Raw genomic sequence first — 21,726 nt, 5'->3', positions numbered from 1 at the left:
TCCTCTCGTCTCCTCTCCTCTTCTCAGCTTTCACTCCTAATCAGCTTCAGATGCTCACACATGTGGAAAACAGCTATGAGTGCTAAGCATGCACAGCGGCCCTAGAATATATTTGGACACCTGAGGCACATTAACAAATGTATAAATGTCATTGCGTTGTATAGCAACTCTTCAAACCAAGTGGCATTTATTTTAAAAAAGGGTAGCTCAAGCACACTTTTTAAGAAATCCTTCCATACATTGATGTTAAAAATAAGACAAACTAAAAATAAAGTCCTGTATCCTGTAAATTCCAGTGGGAATCTTTGCTTCTACTATCATTAAAGTTTGTTGAACTGACTAATGCTTTTTACTTTTTATTAATATGTGTTCTTGGTCTGATCAGTCCCTCCAGAAAAAACGCGATTATGCGATCGCTGAATTCAATGCAAAATCAGCCAAAGTCCGCATATTTATGCGGGGGCCGCATTTTTTTCAAATACGTCGCACTTTCGCCGCATAAATTGCCGATTTCCGTGCAAAATATGGTTTGCATAATTTCATAATCCTCGCTGCAAAAAAAGTTTCGTTGCAAAAAAAAGTCACATGTATCTTAGCAGAAAGTTGAAAAATGTTGCGTTTGCTTCACACAAGAGCAGCCATTTACCCCTGTTTCCATGGGAACGTTATGAAGTGACGCAATTACGCGACGCCAGACAGACTCACGGAGGCGATTGACATCTCACAAGTCGAACTCGTATAACTTAACATCGTTACTTAATAAACAACATAAGATAAAAGAAGTGTAGCATCAAACAGAAATTACCCGCACACATGGGCTGTTCGAGGCGCACATATAACACTGCAGAGAGTTCAACAGGAGCGCGCAGCTCTTAAAGGGGCCACACCTTATTTACACTCGTTACAGTCTGAAATAAAACAAGATGAGAAATTAAATATTCCCAGCACTTTCTATGATGTAGTATGCTTGCTTATCAAAGGAAGTAATAAGAAATGACTCTTACATTAGCCTAGTGAGAACATGATGTTGGGGGAATCACTTTTTTTTCTCTTTCTCTTTTTCATCAAACCGCAATTTTTGCAAGTTCCCTCAATTTTTGCAAATTCCTGCAATTTCATTGCATAAATATCCCGCATATTCCATTGCATTTTAAAAGAAAACGGGCCGCGTAATCAATCAATTTTTACCCGCAACAATCACAAAAAAACTCTGCGTTTTTCTGGAAGGACTGAAAACTATTATGGTAAATATTATATATAAATGTCGCAAATTTTTTCACAAATTTTTGGAAATTACCACCACAAAATCAGTCATTTTGATCGCAAAAATCACAAAAAAAAAATCGTGAAATCCTGGAGGGACTGTCTGATTGTTCACCAGTGCACATTATTGCAAATAGTTATCTTTTATTAATGTTTATTATTATTATTATTATTATTATTATTATTATTATTATTATCATCATTATTATTATTATTTTATTGTCAAGACATAAAGTAACACCAGGTAACTTTTACTCTCGGGGTCCCTCTACAGTTGGGAAACAGTATTGTCCTCTACTACTACTACTGTCGTAAACTCTCACATGCAGGTGTTCCGCTTGCGTCGCGTGTGAAATGTCTTCATCCCAGGTACAGTGGCATATATTTCAGCATGTCATATGAATATAATTTCATGGGTTTTATTTTCAACGCATTCTCACCCCAAGGCGTCACTTTTGACCATGCTTCAATATTTGACGTTTTAGGCGCCCTTTAGCGTCACTTACATGACGCGATCCTACGGCGTCATCTAACTGACGCTAAAGGAAAGCGTCAGTTAGAGGACGCGGTTAGGTTTAGGTGTGGGGTGGGGGTAGGGTGCACGCGATCCTAGGGCGTCATCTAACTGACGCTAAAGGGCGCCTAAAGCGTCAGATATTGAAGCATGTCCAAATGCTTCCCAAGGCGTCAGTTAAGTGACGCCTTGGGGGTGAGAATGGGCTGTTATTTTTTATTTTTTTCTAACGATAAATGATCGTGATGCTCACATTTACAAGCAAGCATCATTATACTGTAGTAGCCTAGTCTATTGGTTGTTTGGTCAAACATTTGCTATTTGCATTTCATCGATTGCAAAGTTCAAATCAGAACGGGAATGCTAGCAATAGCTAACCCTCAAAAACTAGAATATCGTTTACTAGTTACCAGATTGATAATTCGCTACTCTACTATCATTACTTGATTCATGAAGATAAACAGAGGATAAGATAGCTCCCGTAACATTGTCAGGCAGACAAAAGAAAAAAAAAGAGATCCAAGCAATATACTTACTAGTCCAAAAGCATGACAGCCAAGTCTGCATCGGTCAGCCGCCCCCCTCCTCCTCCTTCGGCTCACGCCAGCTGGCCCAATGTTGATCCTCATTCTGCCTTTAACGCAATCACTTTGTCTTTTTCTCTTTTTGCTTTGCTCCGATAAAACCTTTGCTTTCTTGGTTTTTTGTGCTGCTTTGGGTATGACTATAACATTTGGCTCGCACGTCCGATGTTAAGGAAGTGGGGGTGGTGGTGAAAGTGACGTATATGCCGCAAAGCAGTCGAATTTTGCAGTTCTCTTTGTTCGCGGGTTACTACCCGAAACACAAAGTTTAAAAGTATGATTAAAAATGCTACAGGCCCCATCAGGCTATGGCAGACATGTCATTCAACGTGTTGTAAGTCGATGTACCATCACAAGAGACTTGGAAATATATTATGAAGGTTGAAAATTGACCTGGTGTTACTTTAAATTCCAATAAACGAATAAAGATGAACAATTTATCCTGTGGAAAAACTTATCAGCGAAAATGTTTTTAGAATATTTAGTCACTGATGAAACAACTTCCCACCCACCACTATCACTAATGCCTATTTTTGCTAATCCAGTCAGATTAATTACAATGATTTACAAATTACAAATCCCTCTTACTGCTTTATCCCATCTCCTCCAACCACATGCAATTCTGGTATTTTAACGGCAACATTTCACAATCCACTCAATTCCCAAGTCCCGCTTACTTTTTATCTATTTGAACATTCAGTTCCACACAAAAAATAAACCTTATTACAAAATTAAAATGAGTTATGAACCGAATTTCATGCTGATCATGAGACTGCTGTTTTAATATTTCTCAGGTGATCTGATCAAGCCACTGATCCAATTAGTTGCAGATGGATAAAATCCATCTAAACCAACTTTTTAAAATATATGATTTATTGCTTCACACAAAATTATTAAAAAGGTGTAGGGTCTGAAAGAAAATTCATGTTTTGTATTATTCACCCTCATTTTGAAGAATGTTTCTGTTGTTTTTTTGTTTAGTTTTTTTTCAATGAGGTCCAAAACAATATTGGACCCTACTGACTTTTTCATTGGATGTGTATGAAAATATCATTTTTTGTATTGAACAGAAGAAAGTAAGTCATACAGAATCGGCACAACATAGGGATGAGTAAATTATAAGAAAATGTTCATATTTGGGTGAACTGTCCTTTTAATGAAGTTGTTAGGCTACTTTATTCTTAATGCACCTGGCAAAATGTGGGATAATTAATTATCTCTCTTATAACCTTTATTCTGTCTGTTCCGGTTCCTCTGTGTCTCTCAGGCGGTGGATGCTGATCTCGTCTCTAACGTGACCTACAGAATAAAAACAGAAGCGGCTCGGCAGCTCTTCAGCGTGAACCGCCTGACCGGCGCCGTATCAGTCCTGCAGGCGCTAGACTTTGAGGACTTGGAAGCAGGAAACAGCACCTACACGTTTGAAGTGGAGGCGTTAGATCACGGAGGAGTCCTCCCTCCTGGAACGGCTACGGTCATCGTTAGAATCACGGTAAGGCAGCTAAGAGCGCATTCTGTTTTATCACGGCAGTCTCAATAACGGCATGAGGATCTCTGCTGGAACTCTAAAAGTTCAGCAGGTTCCAGATGGAGATGGTTTGAACTTTGGGAGGATGGACGTAAATTTTCATCGGGTCTAGTGGCGGTGATTGGATTAGAACTTACAAAGCTCGTCCATAATTTCTACATGCTAATGCTCCTCGCAGAAGCTCAGTTGACTCTGTTCCAGGAATGCCTACAAAAGATTTGATCTCTAAATTCAATTAGTCTTGAAAAAGAAACCCCTACAGTATGTTGGCAGGATTGTGGGCGTTGTTTACTGGATCCTCGCCTGCGTTTCCTACTTTCTCGTTGTGATATTTCTGGTTGACGGTGACAGGAGTGACAGACAAAGCTCTGCGCAGGTTCTGATGTTAGCCTGGCACCGCTATTCCAGGCCTGAATGACTCATTAGCTTTGTGACTGCAATTATGTGAGGATTTTAACGGGAGCACTCTCCAGCGCCTCCGAAGATTAGCCGGGGGATCAGAACAGAAGGATTAGCCTCCTCCAGTTTACAGCAGCTGGAGTGAGTTTGAGTGTGTGTGATGAAAACTGAACTTGGTGAACTTCGTGTAAAATCTAATTGTATTAATCTCATGGAAATGTTGTGGTTTTCAGTAGCGATGTATACATTAGTTAAGGCAAAAGCTAACCTTAACTTACGATGGACGATACAATTACAGCATGCATGTTGGAGTATTGGTCAGTCTTGACTATTTTTAAGATTTCTAATTATGGAAGTTATATATATATATATATATATATAAACGTACTTAGGGACAGATTTACAGGCCAGATTTGGAAAGCAATTCCAAAAAAAGGGCCGATGGGAGTGAAGAGTGCTGCGTGTGATCTACTAACGACACACAAATTAAAGAACACAGAAAATCGTTTTATTTTCATTGACAACACAATCTACCAAGAGCAGTGCGAATTAGCATCTGGTTTAAGACATGCTTCTTTTGGGGTGGTGAATAATGGTACAAACGCCAGTAAATTGACAAGCACAATCCTTAGTAAATCACCTTGCTTGATTCATTTAAATACCCCCCTCTAAATTGTTGCGTCTGAAAGGGAAACTCCAACAAATGCAAATGTAATAACGTAAGCCTCAAAAAAGAATGCCTTTTCAGTGCTAATTTTTCACCACCAAAAGAGAGTTTGTGCAGGTGCAAGCTGTTAGTAAATCTGGCCCTTAATGCCCCACAATGCACACATTTCCTGGTTTTGGCCAGAGAGAGCGACTGACCCAAAGCTGCAAATGGCTCATTAAATCAGCTTTGCTTCCTTTGATCACTCCAGCCTGTGCATGCTTAACTGTGGTAAGTTCACAGCAAATACATTCAAATGAGTGTCAACCCACCTCGCGTGCATTTATAAAACTAATCTCTGCTAATATAAAAAGTTTGTTTATAAAAAAAAGCAATTTAACAAGTTTAACATTCCTTTATTAACTTCCTTTGTGTTAATTTTAATTAAGGGGATAGTAATTTGCCGATTTGGTGTGTAAAAATGTATTATTAAAATTTTTGGTCATAATGCTATTTTAGCTTTTATTTGTGTATTTTCAGTTTTAAATTTTAGAGGAACACTATACTATGTAACTTAAATAAAATAAATTAAATAATGAGTAAATACATCATCAGTCCTTCTTCCAAAATCTGGCTTTGACTCTGATTCACACTGGTAAGCCTGTTAAAAGTGTATATATTTTAGACCTGTCAGTATGGTTTTCATGGGAAATCTCATGGGAAATACCAGCCCATTCTCACCCCCAAGGCGTCACTTAACTGACGCCTTGGGAAGCATTTGGACATGCTTCAATATCTGACGCTTTAGGCGCCCTTTAGCGTCAGTTAGATGACGCCAGGGTTCTCAAGTTTGAGCAAAAGCTTGGAGTGAGATCACACGCGGTTAGGGGAGGAGCCATAATGAAGCCCCACCCAACCCATCCCCGCCCCCAATTTTACCCATTGTTCATAATTAACCAGGACAAATTAAAATTATAACAATTAGTAAATCTGATAAATGACAGAGCAATTCATCACATCAAATACTCTTTAATGCAGTATTACAAATATAGCTAACCAAAAATATAACAAATTGCTCCAAACAGTTTCAAACAAATCTTTAAAAATTGCATTTTGATTTTTGAATGCGTCTTCTATCTAGACGAATGATTTATTGTGTGGTGGGACATTGAGAACAAATGAACAGATTAGAGTGCACCACCTCTTCCACTGTCTCCTCCTCTAATCTGGCAACCTTTTTAGGGGGCTTACCCTTTTGTGCCCAAAATGACAAAATATCTTTCTGCTTTTTTCCTGACATCTTTGAAAAATACAAATGCAACATTATGACAATGATTAAATATTACCCAGAGCAATCTGCTGTAATACATCCTTAATGTAACTAGAAAGCCTATTAATATTACAGTATAATATAATTTAAAATAAAATCAGTAAATCTTCATTCCTTTCCATACCCACTAAAATTTCTCTTAGTTTCAGATAATGTAAGATAGCCAAACTGAGCCTGGTTGCAAAGTAGTTGTAGAGTTTTTGACTGCATCAATAATAATGTACGATGGGCTACATATTAAATGTTCTAGCCCAAAAAATGTTAGACAAGCTTCTTCCAACTTACCTTCTTCTCCATCACGACACATGTGTTCGCGCGATGTTGTTGGTTACCTAGTAACGAACGTACGGTGGCCGAGGATGTTCCGTCCTTTTCCGTGTGTTCGCGCTACTGAATGACATGTCATGTATACTGTAGATCAGTGGTGCACGCAGCACGCATATATGTTGCCTAGTAACGAACGCAATCTGGCGGAGATACGCGCTGGCGGCAGGAAACTTCACTTTGTTTGCCTGCGCCTCGTATACAACGTTAGAAAGCTTTCAGCCAGGACAACTTGGTTGGCATTGCCTTTTCAGCGTGAGAAATACACAGTGTGGTGTGTGAGCGTGTGAACCGGTCGAAATGCGTGTGTCTCACAGCCAATGCGTGAGACTTGAGAACCCTGGATGACGCCCTAGGATCGCGTGTACCCTACCCCCACCCCACACCTAAACCTAACCGCGTCCTCTAACTGACGCTTTCCTTTAGCGTCAGTTAGATGACGCCGTAGGATCGCGTCATGTAAGTGACGCTAAAGGGCGCCTAAAACGTCAAATATTGAAGCATGGTGAAAGGTGACGCCTTGGGGTGAGAATGCGTTGGAAATACATGTCACTCATTTACGTAAGTAGAGAAAAGTTGCTCTGGCTACTTTAATGTATATGTATTGTGTGGGACTTTAATACATCAATTAATACTTTGTATATACATCAAGTTAGTTGTCAAAAAAATTGCAGAGTGTATTACATGTACAGTGTGTACATTTATATATACAGTATAAATATAAAGATTTATGTATTTATATCATTTAAATAATCAAAATTATAAAAAAATGTTGTAAACTTTTTAAAAGGTTTTAGATGCAGTTTAAATATATATTTTTACATTCAAAACTGCATGACCTTCCATGGCTTATTATTACAATAGTTCCAATAATTGATGGAAGTCATTGATAGACTTGGTGGAAGTCTGGTTTATAGACTATAAGTTGAAATTTTTGCCCATAATAAAAATTATTTATTTAAGATTGTTTCTCATATTACAGTGTGCTTTTATCATGCATGGTGACTTGCTTCTTATGAAATTAAATGTGAACCCTGGAGATTTTCATGATCTTTGCATGATCAAATGTTTTGTTGTAGTGTGAAAAAACCAAGCTTTGAATTGTATTTGTGCTGTGGCTATCCTCAGATGTGCCTTGAATCTTGAGATATTTACCTTCAACTTTTTACCTTCAACTTTATCTTCAAAGTTTGCATCCTGTTAGTTGTGCTGCAGTGGAGATGGTGTAACAAATTGTAATGATGCTTGAGCTGAGGAGGTGAAGGCAATATTATTAATGTCAGGGTAGAGTCATCATAGCTCGGCTTATGGGAGATTTTTAAGCACTTGTTTTGTTTTTTCTTTCTTTCCTCTGACTATTTGGGAAAGTGTGTGTATGGGCACATCATCCATGGTCAACACCCCTAAGAACATTCAGAAAGGGTCACTTGACCCCTCTGAAGAGTTTCAGGGTTATTCCGATCTTGTGCGTGTCTCCAGCCCTCATCCCCCTTGACTCTGTGAGAAGAGCGACTCGCTGCATATAGATCCCTATCACTTCTGCTGTAAATTCAGCCACTTGAGCTCATGCTGGGGCGAAAGGTCAGGTTGTATCGATGGGCTTTTCAGGTGGGCAACTCCCAATGATGAGATGCTTCTTGGCGCAGCGCTTATCTTGGCGAGTTTGGTATTTCATTGCTTCTTAGCATCTTAGCTGTGCAGCCTTGAGTAAACTTATGAAAGAGAACGTCTCTGGTTACTGGTGTAACCCATGTTCTCTGAATAGGGAACGAGGCGCTGCTTCTTTTCGACAAGCTTCTTTTTTCGGCAGAGAAATCTGAGGAGCAGATGATGCGCGCGCTAATATAATATGATGACGTAAGAGCGTCAAGGCGGTGTGAATTGTGATTCTATATGGGCTTCAGACAATCGTACAGACACGTAAGTTTACAGGTGAAATGCAGCCGAACCTTAGAGCGTTTTGTCTTTGGCATCTTCATTAATCCCCTCGCTATCAGCAGACGTTCCGGGAGTCTCCCGCATATTGATAACGGCTCCCTGGTGACCGCAAATTCGTTAAAATTCGTTAAAACTTGCGTGTGTGCGCCTCATGACACAGATACTCAGGCACCGAATTCAGGCACCAAAATTTTCGTTTGGTCTGTTTAGTACCGTTTACATCAGAACCGGTTCCCTATTGGCATCGATTTTCGGTACCCAACTCCATGGTACTTTGTTTTTGGATTTTTTAAACAGAAAGGTCAAAAGAACAATATGTATTTGAGAGAAATCTTTTGTAACATTATAAATATCTTTACTGTCACTTTAATGCATTGCTGGTGATTTATGTTTTTAATTATTATTTTATACCCCAAACTTTTGAATAGTGAGTTTCCACAAAAAACATTGTTTTTCAACATGGAAAATAGTAGAAATTTTATTTTATTATTATTATTATTATTTTTTTAGCAGCAAATCAGCGTATTAGAATGACACGCGACTAGAGTAATGATGCTGAAAATTCAGCTTTTCCATCACAGGAATAAAGTGTATTTTAAAATATATCAAAATAGCCTATAAAACAGTCATTTTAAATTTTAATAATATTTCACAATTGCTGTTTTATATTGTAATTTTGAGCAAATAAATTCAGCCTCGGTGAGCATAAGAGACTTGTTAAACACACATTTAAAAGACAACTTGAAAAAAAAAAAAACTTTAATGGACAAACCTGAATTTCATTAAATCCATGAGGTTGGGACCTATCTTTAGGGGGTGGGGGATTATATTATGGCAAAAAAGGAAATGTGTTTCTTAGAAATAACGTGCACTGATGAATTGTGCTCAATAAGACAATGCATATTAACAAGTAATAGATTTAATTTTGACTTTAAAACACCTCGAAAGACAATGTAAAGTGCTATTTTACAGTGGTATAGTGGACAGTAGGGGTTTCACAACTACTGATTTTTGCTAGTCGACTAGTTTTGCATAACAGTCGACAACTAGTCGACTAGTCGTTAAATGGTTTATTCTATGGGTGTGCGATATCACGAATAGTAAATATCTCCACGATCTGCTTTTGAAGAAATATTGTAGTATCGTGTTTGCATTCTGGCGCCTCTGTCTCAACTGTACAACGCGACGTAGCCTACACATCACACCTTAAGGAATAGGTATGGTACACTGCAATTCACAAAAGTTCATTATTTGCATAAGTCTTGCCGGTTAAACATTAATTCATGCGCTGTTCCAACGTGCGCTTTCCTGAGCGCGCGGCGTACCCCCGACGCTCACAGGCGCCTGTCAAACAGCGCCTGAATACTGGACTAAGTTATCTTTCGAGTCTTATTATGCTAATACTGTTAAATACACACAATATTTACATAAACAGAAATGGCTATGTCTAAAGTGAAAGCAAACATTTGAGAGAAAATCTGGTGTAATATGCGTCTATAGGCTATTAAACACGTCGCATGGTCTAAAAGCGAAAGTAGTAATACTCGTATTTTCTGCACAATAAGGCGCAATTAAAAGCCTTTAATTTTCTCAATCCGGCCTTTTCTCAAGCCTTATAATCCGAGCGCATTATATATGGATCAATTGCTCGCGCTCATGTCCATCTTATGCCCGCTTTGTCATATGGCCAGTTCAACCTCGTGTAAATCAGGTAGGTTATGTGTGTCTCCCGCTCACGAGCGCTCACTCTTACACACACGAACAGACACACTGTCCCCGGCGTCACAGAATGTGCATAAAGCGCTCCCCGTTCACAGTAACCGGGTCGTCTCATTCAGCCAGCTGTTTCTGTCTGCGAGTCAGGTTGCGAATGTAAGTTACGTGCCCGCCCCAGCGCGCTCACGCGCCTCATCTCTGACGCCGCGCACTCGCTGCATTCCCTTTAGCACATCTAGTGGATGCATAACGCAAACCCAGTCAAACGTTTGAAAAATGTTCTAAAATAGGTCATTGAAGGTGCGCCTTATAGTGCTTATAGTATATAGTACTGCCGCTTGTACTTAAAGGGATAGTTCGCAAAAAAATATATCTATAGCCTATATATGTCATCATTTTGTTTCCGACTAGTCGACTAAGGCCAACAGCGCCAACTAGTGGTTGTGACAGTCGACTAGTCGACTAGTCGACTAGTTGATGAAACCCCTAGTGGACAGCAGTGAAAGACATCAGCATCCATGAACTGATTACTCCATTTATTATTGTGTCACTCCTCACTAAGGGGACGACAGCAGGACGGATCAGAATCACTTTGCCAGCGGGCCCTGCTTAGTGCTTACCTCAGCCCTGTTTGAATTTGTTGTTAATACATATTCTCTCTCTCTCTCTCACTGCTCTTTTCAGGATATGAATGATTTCTCCCCGGTCTTCAGACAGGCTCTTTATAAAGGGCTGGTGGCTCCAAATGCAGAGAAGGGGACAATCATCACAACTGTGTTTGCTGAAGATCAGGATCCTCCAGTAAGTACACAGTCATGAACACAGCCTTGACAGTAACCTATTCGTTGGTGTAAATTGTGATTCACTTTTATAACAGACCTGCACATTTTGGAGGTTCAGTGATTGGTTTCTGTCATATTTTGTACTTATTTTTTTTACATGATTTCGAACAAACCCTGGAATAACCCTAGAAACCCTGGGTTTCCGTAAGGATTTGTACATTTGAACCTTATTCATCAAAACAATCCTGAAAAAAATATGTCACAGCTCTATTATGGCAAAAATCATATAATTAGGATTATTTTGGTCAATATTGTAATCATGATTATTTAACACGATAATTGAGTGGCCCATAAGATGAAAAAAAATAATAATATATATATATATATATCAGTGATTCTTGGGAATTTGGATAAAACAGGTTTTAATTTTGAAAATAAAAAGTTAGTTAAATTACAAAATCTAAAGGTATATCATTATAAAGCAAGGTCTTGGCTGTTCAGCAATGCACCGGTGCAACCTCCTCATTTTGTATTTTTTTCATAAAATAGGCGTTTCTCCAGTTATCACTTTGTTTTTGTCAACACCGTCAGACAAAATAAATAGCAAATTATTTTTTATTTGTTTGGTCTAATATGTATTTAGAGTTTTTAAATCATTATCTGGCATTCTTGGTACACATATATGCTGTTAAATGTTGAATATTCACTTTTGTTCATTTTTTATACTGTTTTGCGTGTACTCCTTTTTAAAGATATAACATCATACAACATTTACTTTAAGCCTAAATAGAAAAATTAATGTTGTTTTATTTAACAAACATATTTTTGTATTAAAAGAGACTATTACTTTAATAACTCAACAGCACTGAAGAATCATATTTCAAGTATATTCATTTAAAACCAATAAAACTCCCTCTGACGGTGGTGACTTTAGAACTGACGGTGGTGACATTAATCTGACGGTGGTGACTGTGGCCTCTTTACAACATACAATTCCACAATGTATACCACTCAAGTCAATCAATTCTTGCTTAACAACTTCATTTAACTCTTTGGTCCAAAAAATAACAATCTTGAGCACTGTGATAAACATTTTTTTCCTTTTATGAGGTATTCCTCATTTAACTCTGCCTCACTGTGTATTTTCTCTCTCAGCTTTTTTTGGTATTCCCTGTTTCTTCTCCTTCTCTCCTCTATATAGCTGCTGCCTAGCCATAACTTTCGAAAATACATAAAGTCAAAGTTGAGTGTAATGACTATGAAATTGGGGGTAATTACAGCGAATGTTAGATTTGTTTAAATGATGTCATGCCATTTTCATTTGGCTTTAGTCATTGGAGATGCATAGCCTGGAATGGATAGTGCATACTATGTGCTGTGTAGGTAGGCAGTAGCTGCACTATGTGCATCCTTAGTTCTGGTTAGTTCTGGCAGGTCACGTTAGTCAAGCTCGCATCAGCCGACTATTAGCTGATCCACCTCCCCCTATAGGAATATGACGCCTATCACTGTACACATATACAGTATAAGCTCCTTCAGTATTATCATCAGCTATCACGTTTCTCAGGAGCTCATTACCCTCCTCCCTCCCCAGCTCCACTCGTCAGTCAGGACTTGACATTCTGATTCCCCAAGAATCTGAATAAATTCTCGAATTATATTGTACTTTAAATTTTGAAATAATCTGCAAAACATTTATGTTGGTTCTGTTCTGTTTACCCCAAGGGGGTTATTGCTGCTCCTATCCATGCTAGGCTTTAACAAATTTTTAGTGTGGGCAAAAATCTAAATGAACGTCATGAAACACAATTTAATCGCATCAAACGTGTTCAGATTAGAACTGCTGTATTCCTGCAGCTGAAGCACAGCCGTGAGGATATCAGGAAACATCCTCACTCTCACTCGCGCTAATAGTAGCATGCAGTGTAAGCCTGAATGGAAGAAATATAGGGGGAATTAAATAAATAAAAATATTAAAGAGGTGAATGGAACATTACAGGATAATATATTGGTATTTATTGTGATCAACAATTATATTCTAGCCTCTGTTATAGACCATTTGGGGGGTTTTGTCACCACCGTCACACGGTATGTCACCACCGTCAGATAGAAAACCTGACGGTGGTGACGTCTGACGGTGGTGACAAAACCTACTCTTTCACATAATATGCATGAGTTGTTCACATTATAGCCATCTTGTTTCCCCTCTGTTGCTAGCTACTTCAGACCTCTTCTTAAAAAGTATACAATTATGTCATAATCTAATCTAATATTTTCTATACAAAAGAGACGGTGTTGACATGTTATGGTTGTGACAGTAGCAGTGCCCAAATATATGAACAAGTTTAAGAGAAAATAGCAAAATTACGGGAGCTTGAGTGATCTTGAAGCATGCTGTAAAGCTGAAGGTTTGAAAATGGGGTATGGAGGAATGTAGTTGACCTTGTAGTTGCCTGATTTTATTGCTTTTTATAAATATCTGACGGTGGTGACGAATATGTGGGACACATTTTGAACAACCACAAAAAAATAGTAAATATTGTTCAAAACTCAATGTTTGTAGTTTTTAATACATATTACAATGTACTCTTTTGTGTGGTAAATATATTATTCAATTCAATTATTCCTTTTTGTTTTTTTAATCAAGTTGAAATGATTATCTCCTATCCGAGGACAGCTGATTTTGTAGGCAATGGGCCAGCATATAATCATTAAAATAATAAAAATGAAAAATAAACCTATAAAAGAACCTTGCATATGTGCAAAGGACCCCCTGATTATAAACTTGATTCTTTTCATTCATGAAAATGTTATTAATTTCCAACAGAATTAGCACTTTTTTTAGTGGGACATGTTTTTGCCAAAGTTTCAAGAATCAGTGATATATATATATGTGTGTGTGTGTGTGTGTGTGTGTGTGTGTGTGTGTGTGTGTGTGTGTGTGTGTGTTTTTATATATATATATATATATATATAAATATATATATATATATATAGAAACAACTCCTAATTCAGCCTTTTATCTAATCATGATCGTCTCCATCAGTAGCGACCGTACATGTCAAATCCCACGCTGGTGATGAATTCAAATTCAAAAACTGCGCCCTTGAGAAGCGTTATGTCGTGTTTTATGGCAGTGATATCAAACGTTCATTGGCTCTTTCCTGCTTCGTCACAGATTGCGACATGAAGGACTCGGTGATGTTGGTTTAGTTCATTTGAAATGGAGAAGCGCGAACCGAAACCGGATTAACATTTTCATTGATTAGTAATTTAATTTCTGCTCTGTACTTCATACAAAACTATTACAAGGACTGCGACTGCAACGCCTCATCATGTGAACGGCTTTTGGTATCGGTTTTGACATTTTCGCAATAAATAAATTATTGTGATTATACTTGTCTGTTAGTTATGTTTTTCTTCATAATTGTAGTCTGTTACGTTGTTTTAAGGAATTGTTATGGGTAGGTTTAGGGGTAGGAGTAGGATTGGTGGCTCAAAATATATTTTAATGCTATATTGTTGATAAAACTGCCATTTCCCAACACATTACATTTTATCCTTTTTTATATTATGTATAAAATGGGTATGTTTAGGTTTGGGATTAGGGTTAAGGGATCTTACATTTATCTATAAAATGGTAAAAAGGGAAATTATACATATATCTTTATGATATAGAATACACGTCAATAGTTAACCGCAAAAAAAACGCAATAATGTTACGTTTAAATGTTGCAGATACGTTTATATTATACGTTTCAGCATCTATCCAAACGTACCAAAAAGTACGTTTTCTATCTTTGCAAAAACGTAAAATACCCACGTATTAACAATGAGTCCAGGCTATGTATATACTGAATCATGTGACACTGAAGACTGGAGTAATGATGCTGAAAATTCAGCTTTGCATCAAAGGAATAAATTACATTAATAAATTTGAATTTGAACTGAGAATAACTGAACCAAACTTTTGTATGGTATATCCAATATGAATGTTAAAAAGGAAAATTATTATTTTTTAATTAAAACAAACAAACAAACAAAAAAAACAGACTAAAATAAAAAAAGAATGTTACATTTTAACATTATGTTAAATTTTTAATATTTGTTTTTCAATTAACAGTAATTTGAAATGTATTAAGTGTGTTCCAAACGACTAAAAGTTTGAGATACGACTAGACAGTTCATTCATTCTCTGTGTGCCTGGACTCTTTAAACTCATTTGGATTCTTCATCTGAAGTATTCATAGTGTTGTATTACTTTGAATGGGAGATTAGACTCCCACCTGTTTACATGTCCCTCCGTTAACATGTTATTCAGCTGTTGTGGATAATCGGTTTGTTCTGCGCTGTCACTCTCTTTCTGCATCTTTATTTGATTGATCTGACAGAGCCGTTTTACGTTTGCTGTCTGGAGAGAACCAGCCGCTCTTTCTCGCATGCTACACAACTCAGAAATTAAATTACACGCAACGACACAGATGTTGACAGTGCAGTGAATCCAGATAGAATTTCATGTGCTTTCATCAGAGAGTAAAAATATGTATTGGGTTTTAGGATGCAGCCCAGCACGCTTCTACAACTTTTACACCTGGAGGGAAACGCAAGGCCATTACAGTATAGTACAGCAAAGATACACATCTCTTATTACCTTATAAATTACATAAACAAGGTTATTCACTGCCTGAGGTTTGGTTTATTCAGAGTGGCAGTGAACGCCAGGGGCTGGATATGCGCTGAATGCCTTTTAATGTTTATCATCCACAGACTGTAAAACAACAATATGTTTTGTGGGTTTCTGCGTCTCTATGCTGTGTGAGGACGTGTCGTTAGCAGACTTTAGGCTGTCATGAACTCTGGACCACAATGACATCTAAGTTTCAAAGTCTTCTAAATGTAGTTAGTGTATAAACTTATTTTTAAAGTGTGTTGATTTGTCTTAAACTTCCAAACTTCACAAACAACTGTAGGCGACTTTTACAGCCTCACTTTTTTTTTGCCATGGTCAATTTTGTTCCCATCACTTTCCTCTAAGGGAAACAAAGCTCACAGCAGGGGTGCCTGAAATTGTTTTCAATGTGTTTGCAGGAATGGCCTTTTCATTAGTGGGTGTTAAAATGAAATGAGATGTTGCTGTTGAAATTTGTAGCTTTTAATGTTTGGCTGCGTGGTTGTTCGGTTGTCACTGAATTTGAGCTATGATTGGTGCTGCTTACGGTACATTCAAGGCAACAGCAAGGGTGCTGGAACCACTTTTTAGCCCATGTTGTATTCAACTAAACATTGACTGATTCAAATAGGGTCTTCAATGGGTTCATAAAATCTTATATTCCACATAGAAATGGCTTAATACACTTAAGTACACTGTAAACCCAAATATGTTGGCAAAAAAAAAGAAAAATAGGTAATCCGTTACATAAATAAACATTTAATTTAACATCTACCTTTTCTTAAACTAAGATCATGCTCCACTCGTCACCATGATGGTAACTAGAGCTGGGTAATAAATGTCGATTTCTCGATATTAATCGATTCTCATTTTACGAACCGATATCGATTCTTAAATCTCAAGAATCAATTAGTCATCCTGTTTCATTTGAATGAATGGGACATTGCATCGCAGCTGCGCACAGTAGCGGAGTGGCAATCGGGAGAGTCGGGAGTTTTCCCGGTGGGCCGGTAGTGTTACGAGGCCGCGAGGGCCGGCCCGGTCTGAAAAAATGTATTTATTGGAAGTTCGCCATGGCCCAAGCTAAGGGAAGAAAACATTTTTTTTTTTACATTTGTTATAACGGAGCATATATTTGCACTAAATGCCTGTAATTACAGCAAAACGACAACCGTCATTGAACAGCCTCAGTGGCGTAGGCCGTAGGGCGTGAAGTGTTTGAATGCAGCTTTTTGATGCGCTGCTGAAAGCGAGTTCGAATCCGCCTTGCCGAATTCTCTCTTCTCCCTTTTCCCAACACAGATATGTAAAGATGTAAAATGTAAAACCTAACATTAAGGTCTCTAGCGTTATATTTTGCTAACGAACTAAAATTGAAACCATATGGCGTTGCGCCATTATAATAACTGACATTAGAATAGCATCCAGTTTGTTCTGCGTGATTACTTTGCTCTCGCGATCATCTGGTGTTTTCTCCTAAATAAAAGCTCAAGGGTTTATTTTTTGCAAGTGAAGAAATTAGGACAAAAGTATTTTAATTTTCCTGTATTATAGTGTAATGTAGGTTAAAATATACTTTTGAAATACTCATTTTCATTTACACATTTATAGGCTATAAATGGATTTTACAGTATGTCATAGAAATAATTATAAATCATTATTACATTATTATAATAATTGTTTGGCATCCTAAAACACCACTGATAATGTAATGCAAACTGAGACTCTCATAACTAAAAAAATATTTGAGCCCTCTTTATTGTCCTGGTACAAATTAATGTTTTTTCTTTGTTCAACTAGCAGTTCATGGGTCTTAATTTCGATCTCTCAGAGAGCATGAGATTGATGCATTATAACCTTAAAATGTCCAAAATTTTCTTGCGGGGGAGCATGCCCCCGAACCCCCCTAGAGGCACAGAGTCCACACAACTAGTTTTAGAAAGTACTATGGGAAAGAACGACCATTTATGAACTTTACTCCAGCATACTAGTACAACAAAGTTCCCTTTAAATCAGTAAAACTGTAAATGCTATTGGCTAATCGTGCCGGCGACGAGGGCCGGTGGTCTACGAAATTTCCCGGTAGACTTTTTGGTCCCACTCCGCCCCTGGCTGCGCACATCCAAAAAATCGCAATAATCTTTGTCCTTTGTTACTATTGATATGAAACAAAGTCTCAATTTTCAAATTACATCCATTTTCTTTAGAAATTCAAAAACATAAATAGTGTTTTGGCGCTGTGGCGTGAGATCGCTCTGGCGCAGCTCAAGAAGAGAAGCAGCAGCGCTGATCTTTTTTCCAACTTAATAATTCCAGTCACAGCGCGAAAGAAAGATGAATGAGCATCTGAAAGTGTGTTAAAAGATAGAGTGCAACTTATCGAAATCCGTATCATGTCACATCGATTCGCTCAATCAGCGTTTCAACCGTGGAAAGACGTCAGTTAAACAGCTTGTAATCAATGTCATGTATCGTCATATTTACCTCAGAAAACTCCACATAAACTCGTTAGTCAGCTAGAAAAAAATAACTCCAGAGAGGAACATTTTGCTAAATATCAACGCATTCTCACCCCAAGGCATCACCTTTGACCATGCTTCAATATTTGACGTTTTAGGCGCCCTTTAGCGTCACTCACATGACGCGATCCTATGGCGTCATCTAACTGACGCTAAAGGAAAGCGTCTGTTAGAGGACGCGGTTAGGTTTAGGTGTGGGGTGGGGGTAGGGTACACGCGATCCTAGGGCGTCATCTAACTGACGCTAAAGGGCGCCTAAAGCGTCAGATATTGAAGCATGTCCAAATGCTTCCCAAGGCGTCAGTTAAGTGACGCCTTGAGGGTGAGAATGGGCTGTAAATATATACACCATATTACATATGCATTATAATCTTAATGTACTTCAATATTTAATGCATATTTGAATAAATATGGCAAGTTTTTATGACAGCCACCATTTAAATGTTTATATTTCATATAATCTTCTTATTATAAAAATAAATAAAAGTGTAATTTAAGTGTTTGTATAGCTACAAAACAGTTCATTATTACCTTCAGGCTAATGAAGTCTATGCTACCACTAGTCTCCCATAGTTTACAGCATTTAAGAGATTTGATTCCCTTGAGAAAAATGGCCATTTATTGTAACTGATATCCAAAATAATCGATATTGAATGGAATGGAATCGTAATCGAAATCAAATCGAATTGCAAGCTTGTGAATCGAAATCGAATCGAATTGTGAAATTTGTCTCAATACCCAGCCCTAATGGTAACCCTACAAAAAAACAACATAACAGAAACTCTTGTAAACTAGCAAAACTTAACACTTAACCCACATTAACCTTGAACCAAAAACATTATGTAACACTTAATTTTAGCATTTACTCTCCGTTTTGACTGTTATGGCAAAGCATGCTGGGAATTAGAAATTTAAGCTTGTCTAATTAAAAGAAAAGATTTATAAAACAAAACAAATGAAACAATTCAGATTACTTAAAAATGTGTCCGTTTTTGTTAAACTCAACAGAAAAAGAAAGTTCATTTGAGTTGGCTACTCAAACCAATTAATTCATTTAAGCATTGGGGTTTTCAGAAGTCTGGGGTTTGTGAGATGGTTGATAGGCCCTTTACATGTGATCTACAAGCAATCACATCATTACCGCACTCTCTACATATCCTGCAGTCAATTAGATTGCTTACTCAACATTTAAATAATCGGGTTCGTTGTTTAATAGACTGGACGATTATTCACAGCAGGTGAGACTGGACAGTGAAGGGTCTTTAAGGTGACTCTAAATGCCTTTGTACAAGCAGGACTCTGTGTGATCACATCACCGTAGAGGACAGGAGTGTGTCAGAGAGAGGTGTGTGTTGTTGGGATTCTCTGACATTTAGCATAACCTGCAAGACAGAGACACAACGCTGCCTGTGGTTTTTAGTTTGTTTTTTTATTGTATTCTTTTTTATTTATTTGAGTTCAAGGATGCTGACAATGCCAAGAGACCAGGTAGTCTGTGCCATGATGAGTTAAAAGAATATGTCATCCAAAAATGAGAATTTGAAATCTATGAAATTTTTTAATAATGGAATCCTGGTAAATTACAGAAAAATTACCAGAACAATTTTTCGGGTAAATACACAAATGTGCTTTTCACATAAGCAACAGTGTTCCGTCTTTTACTGGTAAGATACAATTCACACATCATCAGTACCAATAGGTATACTCTGTCATGTCAATCATTGGAAATGAGTGGTAATGACTGAAATGACTTTGAGGCGTTTTCTTCATCCGCCTGGATGAGGAGAATCACTTTAGTTTCCTTTTCCTTTTTTTTTTTTTACTTCCGAGTTATAGGTGGAAGGGGATGATCAGACAGAATGCGTTTTTGCTCTTGAAAACATGCTTTACATTTCGAATTTGAATATGCGAAAGCTTTCAAAATATGTTACTACAAACTGGAATACCTTATTGTTGAGCCCGGAGCATGCTCATATTTTATTCTCGCAAGGTTACACGTCTGCACAGCCAAGGTTTACAGAAAATTATAAGTGGACAGCCTCATTATTATGAGTGGCATGCTTTTGTGCATTTCTTGAGGCTGTTTATTGCGCGCACGTGCGTGTGTGTGCTTGTGCGTTTTTGTTTTGATGTCTGGGAAGAAAGTTTTTTTGATGACCCTGGATGCCCCACTGAAATACCAGATTCATCATTCCATTGTGAATCACCATGGAGACATGGAGCAGCTCAATCTTTGTCTCTCTCAGGCATGACTGGAATTAAAGTCCAATAATTCTCACTTTTAAAATCCCCTTCCTCGAAAACGGCCTTGATAGGAAAAGTGTGCAGCAGAACAAGGACAGGAAGTGATCGTTCCTCATTAGGGTCCTCCTCAAACTCTGATGATTACAGTACTAGCACAGCTACATTTCCAGACAGCGCCGGTGAATGAGATAATGACAAGGTATTTATATGCACGACTGCAAAGGTCACTGGGTAATGAAAGCTCCTCCTTTGCCTTTATGCAGGTTGAACCTCATGTCCTGAGTGGCGACTTCCTTTTATTTGAAAAGATTTAAAAGGATGAGTAATGGACTTCTATCCTTGAAGTGTCACTACAGAGTAGAAGAACCAGCAGCCATTAATCACACCACCACAGCATGAATATAACCACCAGGCAGAAGCTTAATGTTTCGCACTAATGTGACTGACTCACATTTGAGTGTTGACATGTGACACCCGCTAAAAATGACTCATGAATGTCATATCTTAAACAGCTAAATGATTTTAACCCGTATTAGCAGGAATGAGACCTGTCTAATTTCATGGCTCAACACAGGAAAACCTTAATTTTTAGGATAACAGTAGAGTTTTTTTGTGCATTTATATATCAATATTGCAGCTATCCAGTCCCTCCAGAAAAACGCGATTATGCGATCGCTGAATTCAATGCAAAATCAGCCAAAGTCCGCATATTTATGCGGGGGCCGCATTTTTTCAAATACGCCGCACTTTCGCCGCATAAATTGACAATTTCCTTGCAAAATATGCAGGGTTTGCATAATTTCATAATCCTCGCATTTTCGTTGCAAAAAAAAGTCACGTGTATTTTAGTAGAAAGTAAAAAAATGTTGCGTTTGCTTCACACAAGAGCAGCCATTTCCCCCTGTTTCCATGGGAACGTTATGAAGTGACGCAATTACGAGACGCCAGACAGACTCACGGAGGCGATTGACATCTCACAAATCGAACTCGTATAACTGTCTGTCACACGTTCTACCGTCACATCGTTACTTAATAAACAACATAAGATAAAAGAAGTAGCATCAAACAGACATGGGGTGTTCGAGACGCACATATAACACTGCAGAGAGTTCAACAGGAGCGCGCAGCTCTTAAAGGGGCCACACCTTATTTACACTCGTTATAGTCTGAAATAAAACAAGATGAGAAATTAAATATTCCCAGCACTTTCTATGATGCAGTATGCTTGCTTATCAAAGGAAGTAATAAGAAATGACTCTTACATTAGCCT

At 37.9% G+C, this 21,726-nt stretch overlaps 1 protein-coding gene across 2 annotated transcripts in view; it reads left to right on the top strand.

Annotated features, from left to right (window-relative positions):
- Positions 1 to 21,726, top strand: part of pcdh15a (protocadherin-related 15a) — a 409,861-nt gene that overhangs the window by 287,049 nt on the left and 101,086 nt on the right. For both annotated transcript variants that reach the window (XM_089117218.1, XM_089117217.1), the window contains 2 exons: positions 3,629 to 3,853; positions 10,927 to 11,043. In XM_089117218.1, the coding sequence (XP_088973344.1) occupies positions 3,629 to 3,853; positions 10,927 to 11,043 (342 nt within the window). The remainder of the gene's footprint in view (positions 1 to 3,628; positions 3,854 to 10,926; positions 11,044 to 21,726) is intronic.

Source organism: Pimephales promelas, chromosome 11 (genome assembly GCF_988280905.1).
Source record: "Pimephales promelas chromosome 11, fPimPro1.hap1.1, whole genome shotgun sequence".
NCBI lineage: Eukaryota > Metazoa > Chordata > Actinopteri > Cypriniformes > Leuciscidae > Pimephales > Pimephales promelas.
Note: the sequence above shows the minus strand (reverse complement) of the source record. Positions and strands in the feature narration are given on the sequence as shown.